Source organism: Vipera ursinii, assembly GCF_947247035.1.
Source record: "Vipera ursinii genome assembly, chromosome: 2".
Classification (NCBI taxonomy): domain Eukaryota; kingdom Metazoa; phylum Chordata; class Lepidosauria; order Squamata; family Viperidae; genus Vipera; species Vipera ursinii.
Window position 1 is genome coordinate 47,813,668 of NC_139513.1, and position 10,686 is coordinate 47,824,353.

General features: G+C 35.9%; 1 protein-coding gene across 8 annotated transcripts in view; it reads right to left on the minus strand.

The window, feature by feature from the left end:
* Nucleotides 1-694: 694 nt before the first annotated feature.
* Nucleotides 695-10,686, minus strand: part of LOC310635864 (protein SSUH2 homolog) — a 54,746-nt gene continuing 44,754 nt past the window's right edge. For all 8 annotated transcript variants that reach the window (XM_083355191.1, XM_083355190.1, XM_083355194.1 and 5 more), the window contains 4 exons: nucleotides 9,620-9,712; nucleotides 8,224-8,329; nucleotides 6,695-6,805; nucleotides 695-2,244 (listed from right to left, as the gene is read on the minus strand). In XM_083355191.1, coding sequence (XP_083211317.1) covers nucleotides 2,104-2,244; nucleotides 6,695-6,805; nucleotides 8,224-8,329; nucleotides 9,620-9,712 — 451 coding nt within the window. In that variant the 3' untranslated portion in view covers nucleotides 695-2,103. The remainder of the gene's footprint in view (nucleotides 2,245-6,694; nucleotides 6,806-8,223; nucleotides 8,330-9,619; nucleotides 9,713-10,686) is intronic.

The window sequence follows — 10,686 nt, forward strand, 5'->3', positions numbered from 1 at the left end:
GCCGAGCTGTAGTCAAGAAAAAGCATCCTGACATAACTTCCAGGTCTCTCGAGATGACTTGCTACAGAGTGTAAAGCAGTAGCTAAGGCATTGTCTGTCGACCTATTTCCCCTGTAGGCAAATTGATGTTTATCAAAGTCCAGTGGGAGGCATGTCCTAAGATGTTGGAGAACCAATCTTTTGAAGCATTTCGAAGTGAGCATTAGTTCCACAACAACATCATCCAATGGCCAAAGTCTATGGAAACTTTCAGTCATCATGGTTATGGTTGTCCAGGAATGAAGAAGAAACTTCTTGGATGAGAAGCCAAACATCTTCAAAGAACAACAAGAAAGTCCAGTTGCCTCTTGAAAAAGCACCTTGGGACATCCACTGACCATGTTAACATTGAGTTAAAGATATCTAGTGAGCTTCATGGTAAAGTGAAGACTTAAACCAGGGTATTTTAAACCCTACAATGGATATTTAAAGAGTGAACTTATTTTATTTCTGTATCAAATTTGGAAACCACCCATCTCACTCACAGATTACTTTTAAACTGGTACCATCTGTAAATGATTTTCTGGAATTAATACCCGTCATCATAGTTTTATTCTCCTTTGAAAACCCGATTAGGCAATTATGCTCACATCCTTAAACTTGTTCTAACAGTGCTACGTAAATAGAACAAAACAAAGCAGCCTGTTACTTTCTGATAACATTGTCATTTATTTATCTACTTTTGAAAAGGAGCAACATTTGGGAAAAACACTATTATTACACGGTAAAATAATGAAGCATAAATAAAAATAACCAGACAAATAATATTTTTAAAAAGAAAGAAATGAGATGCCATACTTTATCAAAACAGTGCTGAAATCTTTATTCATGGAATAAATGGGAGCAAATCAACAGTGGCAAATGTTATATTTACTATAATAAATGTTCTGATATAAATCACAGATCTTCACTGAGTTGGTGTTGACATAGAGAGGGTGTCATGATTTACAGTTTGTTTAGTTTTAGAGAATTGCAACTGAAAAATCACAGCTTTTGCTTTAAACCTAGAAGACTACAGAGAAGATATTTTGACATGATTTTACACTGAACGCACAGCCATAAGGAAATAATTCTATAAACACAACTTACAAAGCATGTAGCCTTTTTAGGTTAAGTCAGGATCTTTGAAAAAGTAGATCATTTAATAAAATACAAGGATTGTCAACTTCAGATTTTAAATTTACAATGAGGTACAGTTTGGAAAGAGGGGAAAGGAAATGCCATATAGTCTGGAGAGTATAGATGTACAATCCTATATATCTGGAGGTACCAGAGTAGGAAAGGCTAATATAACATGCTATGCAGTTGCCCTATTTTTTTTAAAAAAAAGATATACAATACATATGATGGTATGTATTGGTGATGTGTTGGCGCAGTGGTTAGAATGCAGTACTGCAAGCTACTTCTGCTGACTGCCAGCTACCAGCAGTTTGGCAGTTCAAATCTTACCTGCTCAAGGTTGACTCAGCTTTCTATCCTTCCGAGGTTGGTAAACTGAGGATCCAGATTGTTGGGGGCAATACGCTGACTCTGTAAACCACTTAGAGAGGGCTGTAAAGCACTGTGAAGTGATATATAAGTCTAAGTGCTATTGCTATGTACATTGATTTCTTAGATGCAGACCCCACAATGCTGACTGGTGTAGAAGCCTACCTATACAGCTATTTGTGGGAAAGCTTGCCTCCTGCACACAATGCTGATGAGCAGCATCATTGGAACATACAACTTCTCCAGGCTGCTCTTGCAGTGAATGCTCTGGGTAGAAAATGACTGAAAAGTATCTAAATATTTGAGTTGCAAAATACGCAAATATACTATTTCAAGGTGCATTAGAATAAGTAGCTTCCTTCATTTTTCAATCTGCATAAATAAGATTAATGAATTAGTCACAAATTCTTTTGGACAGAGAAAGCAATGCACAGGATTCCTCTGGATGGAGCAAATAGTAACATCCTTGTTTGCATAGTCACTGCACAAGAAAGAATGCTGAGAGATGCTGTAGAAATTAAAAGCAGAGAACAGCTATGTAGTTTAACAGGGGAATGTCACTAAAGTGGTTCTTTTTCACAAGAGAGAGCAGCAGCATTTTGCAGGGTAGTCTTCGCTGTAGACTTTATTCTCATTGCCAAAGACACAGAAGGAGTAAGGTTTGCCTTTCCATTCATATTTAACTTTTGTGAGTGGAACCAGCTCAACCGTTTGTCTCTGCAAAAAAGATAGAGAAAAAAAGTTATATTTCTGAGATCATTTATATCCACTTCAAATGTGAACTCTACAATTTAGATACTAGACATAAAATTGGCAATTAAGTCTGTCTAAGCCGTGTAACAGAGTGAGCGCCTGTTACTCTTCCCAGCTTCTGCCAACCCAGCAGTTCGAAAGCACGTAAAAAATGCAAGTAGAAAAATAGGGACCACTGCGGTGGGAAGGTAACAGCGTTCCATGCGCCTTTGGCATCTAGTCATGCCGGCCACATGACCACAGAGACGTCCTCGGACAAGCGCTGGCTCTTCAGCTTTGAAACGGAGATGAGCACCGGCCCCTAGAGTTGGAAACTAGCACGCATGTGCGGGGGAACCTTTACCTTTTACCTTTAAGTTGGATATGCAAAAGGGGCCTAAAAGATACAGAATTCCTTTTCAAGCGCTTATACTTTTTCCACTCAGTTCAGACAGGCATTAAGAGGAATCTCTTCAATGTTCCTCTTAAAAGAAAATCAAAAGAGTTTATGTTTGCAGACCACTTTTGTCAAAAGAATCAATATGTTATTCAGATGTGGAGATGACACCTGTTTGTAACTCACCTTGGGTTTTTTTTGGAACATCACCTTGAGAGGACATTGCTTATTTAGAATACTTTGAAATAAAAAAGCAGTAAAGTATTAGCCCAGTTTGTGAGTGCTGTGCTCCACATATTTCCTTTTCCTTAGGAAATACTGTACAATTGGAATCTGCTGTACAGGGTAAGGTATAGGTCATTGTCAGGACCCACCCCAATCCACGTCTTAGGAAAACAAAAACTCTTGGAGTCAGTTCTAGTCCGAAAGGAATTTTTACTAGGACATGCTCGGTTGTGGAAATACAAGACAGGACTTGGTATTGTTTTACAAATTGAAACTTTATAAAGAGTTCCCGGTTCAACCCCCCTTCCCTCAACCCCATTTGGTCAGCCCCCCATCATTTTACTTCGTGTCATCCCTTTTGTGGGAAAAAGGAACTTCGAATCTTTATGGTTATTGCCTTCTTCCTCTACAGATTCAAATGGAGACACAGGCCAGATGCCTTCTTCCCTAACCCTCCCTTTTGTTCCCCCAGTTCAAAAGGTTTCCCTTGGTCTTTGAAATAACCTAAGGCAGGCTGAATCCACATGCGCTCCTCCTTCCTCGAGAGATGGCAGAATCCATGGGGGGGGATAATGTTTTAAACATACAATTATGAATGTGATATAAATGGATTCTGGCAGTCATCTTATTCCCTTAGCAGTCTATATTTTCAAGCTATCTGGAGGAAGAGGAGGAAGGGAACTAATGATTTCCAAGCTCTGTGTTAACCCCAGCACCATTTTTATGCCTTCCCATCATCCTAAGACCCAGATCTACTGAAAATTTAATTCAAAATTGAGGATGGGAATGCGTTATGAAATGTTGTCCAGAGGAAGGGAGTGTATTCCAGAGGAGCAAAAGACAACACAGTTTAGATAGCTTGTGTGAGAAAAAGAGGGTGAAGCTGACTCCTTCCTATTAGTTCCCAGGATATATGTTTTATGGTACAAGTAGTCTGTTTTAGTTGGGCAAGATAGTTGAGGAATAATAAATAAACCTGTTTAGAAGAATCACAATGTGACTTTCTTTGTTTTGGGAACCTGACAGAAGGGGAAGAGGAGGCCAATCATTATAAACAAGCCATTTGTAGCCTATTTTTTATTTTATTTTTTTAAGATGGAAAATAGAATGGAAAGGCTCAAGCTGCTCCTCAGGGGTTCTTCAAAAAGTATCTCTGCAAGGCCCCTTCCTACCTTGGCCCTCCACTTCTCTTCATCTGGAAGCTAGGTGCCAGGCTTTCAATAGTTATGCTTTTAATAGATATATGCATTATTTTGTTTTATTATTGATATTGTTTTGACGGTTGATTGGGAACCACCCAGATTTTGATATAAGATGGGCAGTTATATAAATGTTTTAAATAAATAATGCAGGGTGAATGAAAAACTGCTGGTGACCTTCTACCACTGCTCAAGAGAGAGCATTCTAACCTATTGCATTTGTGTGTTATTTACCAACTGCACAGTAGCAGATAAGAAAGCGCTCCAGAGGGTCATTACCATTGCCCAGAAGATTATTGGCTGTCCTCTCCTTCCTCCCTCCCCCTGGATGAACTGTACAGTTCCTGCTGTCTTAGGAAAGCTCAAAACATTCTTAAAGACTCATCTCATCCCGGACATTCTTTTTTTGAACTATTACCATCTGGCAGATGGTACAGGATAATAAAAATAAACACAAATAGGTGAAAAATAGTTTTTATTCCAGAACTGTAATCATATTAAATACTACTGTATAGTGTAACATTGAAGTGCAATATTAGGGGCAGCACAATGGTGAATAGAATGTGAAAGAAGCATATGTATAATGTATGTTCTTATTTGTGGTTTTTACTTGTGTGTAGTGTGCACTGTGGACAGCACTTAATTTCGTTGTGAGTTACACAATGACAATAAAGATATTCTATTCTATTCTACTCTACTCTACTCTACTCTACTCTACTCTACTCTACTCTACTCTACTCTACTCTATTCTATTCTATTCTATTCTATTCTATTCTATTCTATTCTATTCTATTCTATTCTATTCTACTCTATTCCCATATTACAAGGTGGCCTTTTACAGATCTGTGGAAAGAAGGGAGGTAGAAGCACAAACCCTAATTCCTAGGTAGAGAAACCTGAGGAATATTTCTACAACCTCAATTTTATTTCTATGTTATGGAAATCAGTTACATCAGTTCCCTGACCAGGCAGCTCTTTCACTATTCATGGATGTAAGTATTATAAATTTAGAAGCATTGTCAGTTTGTAATCTTTGCAACATGCATCACTTGAAGTATATCTCAGAAAAACAGGCTGGTGGAAAACTCTAGTTTCTTTTGTCTTTTTAATTCTACTTGGTCCCCTCCTTTCCTTTCTGCTCATTGTTTAATAAAGGCAAAAATAAAAAATAAAAAAGAATAACAGATTTCTGTTCTACACAATGCACCAACATGTAACTTCACCCAAAAAAAATGGAACAAGTGTGTCTATTCTATTTATTTATTTATTGGAAATGTGTTTATATCAAATGTCTCTACAATATAAAAGGAACTGAGAAATTAATGCGATATTATTTATAAAAAAGAAGAACATGCCTTATTTTAGTCCTTTAACAATCTTTAGATCTAGCCGCTAGAATTTGTAAACTCAAATTCAAAGAACATTTGAAAATTTACATTTTGGGATATTTTCAGGAGAACTACTTTCACAACAATGCAGGCTAACTTATGGGTTGTGACTTTTAGGTGTATTTTAAAATAAAAATCAATGGTGCACTGATGATGTTACCTAGTTTGGGTAGTCAAGCATCTGCTAGAAAACAACCAAGCTCAGAGAGCACCAAGGACCCCTAATTTCAACCTTGAGCTACAAATATTCTCTTTTATTGGAGAAATAATTAGCACTATTAAAAGCACTATTCACACTTCAGGGAAAAGAGCTTAAATAACAACTAAACATTATTTCTGTGTTACAGTATCTAAGACTGTGTTATAAGGAAAAGCTGGAGTCTCCCAATTCTCCATCAAAGTCTTATGGAAATAAATTTTCATTTTAGTTTTTTTAAGAGGAAGCCTTTTGTCTCAAAAGTGAGTTTGTTAAGCATCATGCTCTTAGAATAAAAGACTGGTGGTGATGCGTTACTGATTTTTATTTGTACTGATTTATTTATTGGTGCACAATAAAATCTTTTTGTAAAGGATTAAGGTTAGAGTTACCAGAATTTAGATGCTATGCACAAAATTTCCATCCATACATCCCTGAAATAAAGACTAAATTAATTGTATATGAAGTAATCAGAAGTTAACTTACCTTGCATTAATCCCATCATTTTCCATTATATGTGTCTTATATTAAGTAAATAAATGCTGTTATTTATATAACTTGCATTATTGCATAAGTACAGTTCATAATTATGCAAGTGATATAAACTGACATAAATTGATGTAGATAATATAGAGTTATATGGATATTTGGGGGTTAAAAACACCTTATTTCTTAATGGTGCATTAAAGTAAGGTTTTACTTTATTATTACTTTGCAGCAGTTAGAAACCAAAAGGGATGAGAAAATTGCACTTTGGTAAATACAAAAATAATAATTTGATTGCAAAATATCCTGCAAAAGGAAGAATAATCAAACTGAGAATAATCTAAGATACATTCTTAGATAGATCTAAGTTAAATTCTTCATCAACTTGAAATATTCCTCTCACAAACATTTTCAAAACTTTTTTGGGGGAAAAGAGCTGTTTAGTAAGTCAAGAGGTTTTTTAAAATAAAATGAACATGAAAATAATACATGAAAATGAAAATAATTTCATTTTTAAAATGCAGTTGTTCTCCTTGGTACTCACTTGTTTCAAGATCCGATGCTCATCTGAAGCAAACATCATTTTGTGTTGAACAATGCTTGTTCTTGAATAGTCTTGAATGGAAGATTCTGGGAAATCAATTATGGGACGTACCTGGTATGCAGATAAAGGCCACAAAATACTCTTTTACATTAGATTATTTAGCACTTTGGACTGAACTACTGCACAGCATGACTGCATAGAACTGTCAACTTTCTCTCAGTAAATGCTTTTTATTGTATATCAAAAAGCATACATTCATCATTAGAAATTTAAGAAAATGTAGCTGTGCTTATCTTTTTGCACAGAGGACATGAATAGTCTAAATCAGTGTTTGTTAATCTTGGCAACTTTATGTATGCTGGCAGTTGAAATCCACACATCTTAAAACTGTCATGGTTGAGAAAGACTGGTCTAAATTATTGCCTACAAAATTAAACTGTGCTTTCGGCCAGAAGCATGCCAAAATTTCCAGATTTAATCTCCAACATTTTTCAATTGGACTAGAAAAAAATCCTCTCTGTAACACTGGAGTCCACTCTAGTCAGAGTTGAGAATGCTGAGCTAGATGACTTGTTATTATACATATGTACGGAAAAACCCTATAATGGACTAGAGAGATCTCTTTTGGGGTACTTTAATAGAGTCTTGAACTGAACAAAGAATTGAATGACCAATAAGAGCACACTAGCGCTCTGTTCTAGCATTCTAGAACAGTTTACATTCTACCTATCAGGTCCACCATCACAGGCTTGGTGCCTTGCTGATGCCCTGCCATTAGGGCAGGAAGGGAGAGGGAGATGGGGGTTTATTGGGCGCTATTGCTATAACATGAGAAATAGGGAGGGGGAGTGACAACGGAAGAAGACCAGATCACCAAACCGGCTTGTACCACAATCTTCAAGGCCATTTCCCTGAGAATGGAATGTTAGTTTGACACTTCAGAGTTTCTCAAAACGTCTTACCGGTATCATACTGGCTGGCCAGGGGACTGGTCATGGGGGGAGGGAGTGAAAAGTGAAAAGAATAGTTTTTTTGCACAGGAATATCAGATTCTGCCTGACTTTAGTACTACTAGTTTCTTTCAGTAAAAGCTCCTTTGCTTCAACTAAATGGAGTCACAAGTCTTAATTTCTTGAGAGAGTAGACTGGGGCAGGTCTGACACCATCTTCCAGTATTCTTTTATAACTAAAGCTAATCCTCATTTAGCAACTCATTTACTGAGCACCTGGAGAGACTTTTTTTCAGTTATGACAGTGATGAAAAAAAATCACTTTACAACCACATTCTTCACATTATAGTGATGAAAAAATAATGTTATAGCCAATTCTCACATTTATGATTTTTGCAGGTTTGTAAAGCAAAAGAAATCTAAAATAAGATCATAAGCACCATAGCAGGTTTTTTTTTCATAACAATCACTTTGCTTAACAGCCAACTTGCCCATCTCAACTGTGGTTGCTAAATAAGGACTACCTACATATTCTTCCAGTAATCATTTCATACATATTTGTAGCAGTATATATCTTACCAAGTTATGCTCATCACTGAGTATTTTTCTTCCAGTTGCTTCCTGCAGATGGTAAAATGGAACTTCAGATTTTTTGTCTGCTATGTGTTCTAAAATATTGTTCTTCCTATGAGGAGAAAAAAGTTATATTTGCTTGTAAAATGTCAGTTTAAAGGTGAAACTGAGTACATGTTAATAAGCTCTAGAAGATAAGATACAACTTTAATCTCATTTATATCTTCCAAAAATATCTCTAGTTTTTACAGAGACATGTTGCAGATAAGTGTCTAACAGAAGTGCACTTTGGGCTGTAATCCCCTAATTCAATTACTAGCAGTAAACCTCAATTAATTTAAAATTAGGGAAAGGGGATTATTTCTGAGTAAATAATGTTTAGTAAACAAACATTCAGCTTTCATTTTGAATCCATTCCACAACGCATTTGGTTAACTGCCTGAATATATTTTGTTCTGGAAGGAATTTTTCTTCCAATGATTTAAAGTCAGATAAATAAAGAAAAATAAAGAAAAGATGGTATTCCAAATTCAACTGAGGCCTATTTAAGGAAGGGTGCTAAAATATCAGAATATATCAAATTAAGCTACAAAGTCTAACTTAGTATTGGGCAAGTTCTTACAAAAAGAACACTAAAGAGAAATTGGATCTGATTTAAAGTGGCCTTATTCGAAGTCATAAATAAATGAATGCTATAAATTGGGGTCTTTCCTAGTAGCAAATTACAAGTGCAAAGTACTCTGTAGTAAATCAACAAAATGGTTTATTAGAACATAGAATCATAGGGCTAGAAGGGACCTGAAAGTTCTTCTAGTCCAATCTCTGCTCAAAGCAGGAGACCTTATATCATCCCAGTCACATGGCTGTCCAATCTGTTTTTGAAAACCTCCAGTGACGGCGCACTCACAATTCCTGGAGACAAACTATTCCTCTGATTAATTGTTCAGAAAATGTCTCCTTACTTCTAGGTTGGATCTCTCATTAACATGCTTACTTGTTACTTCTTGTCTGCCCTCAGTTGCTTTAGAAAATAAGTAAGTCCCCTCTTTTCTGTGACAGCCCCTTAGTTATTGGAAGACACTTATCATGCCCTCCATGTAGCCCAGAGATCAGAAGCCTGTTATTGTTATCCCTAACAGTTTTCAAAGAAATATAACTTAGATGAAGGGAGAAAGTATATATGTAAGAGTTTATGAGGTAGTTTTGCTTTTCCACTCTGGCAAAATATGTGTAATCCAAAATCTTATGCACCCAAGTATCCATGATGATGGTGGTCATATTGGGGAATATATTACTGGGATAAAAAAGAGACATATGGCCCTTACAGGCCTTCTTATACATACTTTTTCCTCCAGATGAACAAAGAGACTTACAACATTCATTTCTTTGCTTTATATCTTACCATGTGATTGAAAGTTCAGTATGATATAGCAATATTCCTTTGCAATCGCAACGGTAACACATGTGCCCCCTATTGCCATGGCAACTGAAGCAACTGTGAAAGAGAGATCAATGTTCAAATCAGACTCTATGATATTGTAAGTTTTCCTCTCTTGCAAACAGCAATTTAACCACCATCATCAACATCATCACCATAATTTTATTTCACTCGTACAGTAATCTAGAATATATGCAATATATGCAATATAAAATATAAAGTGTGGTAAATACTGATAGATATACAAGAAAACTTAAAAATACTGCAAAACAAGAAATAACTAAAGATTAGCATTACTAACAAAACTATAAACATTATACCTTTTTGTTGTCAATATAAAGACTCACCTTATTTTCTATTAGAAAGAAAATCAGAATCTCTAATCAGGACTTATGGGTTGTAAATGAGATTTAATTCAGTTATTTAAATTCTTGTAACCCTATCACTTTCTTCTCAATCATCTTATCAAAAAGAATTATTTAATAATTATGCTAAGAAAGATCCACTTTATATTTTAGATAGCTACCAAAGAACCTGATAAATAGGGCACACCTACTGGTTCATACAATAGCCAATCCTGTTTGTAAAATTCTGTATTATCTATACTTCTGGATCAGAAACAAATATTTCCTGCTAAATTTAAGGCTTTTTCCATCTCTGGCATTTAAATGACTCTTTTTTAAAAAATGGCCTACAGATGGTTTGATTTCAAATGCTTCTGTCTACTTTCTCATGCAGCTGCCCGATTGGTTCAGCAAATTGCTTGGGTGAAAGTTAGCTGTCCTGTGAATCATTTTCACTAGGACATGATACAGTCATCCCATTTTCCCAGACCAAAGTGATAGCCTTCCTTATTTGCAACAGCAGCAAAGGTCCAAAGGCCATATGATCTGCTTGTGACAGATGAAGGCCAATCCTAGGAAAGAGGCAATAGCAAGTCATTTCTCAAAAAACATGCCAAAAACCATGAAGGGATTTGCCCAGGCAATATCTGTGAATCAAACATGATTAAACATGAAATCAGTCCACTG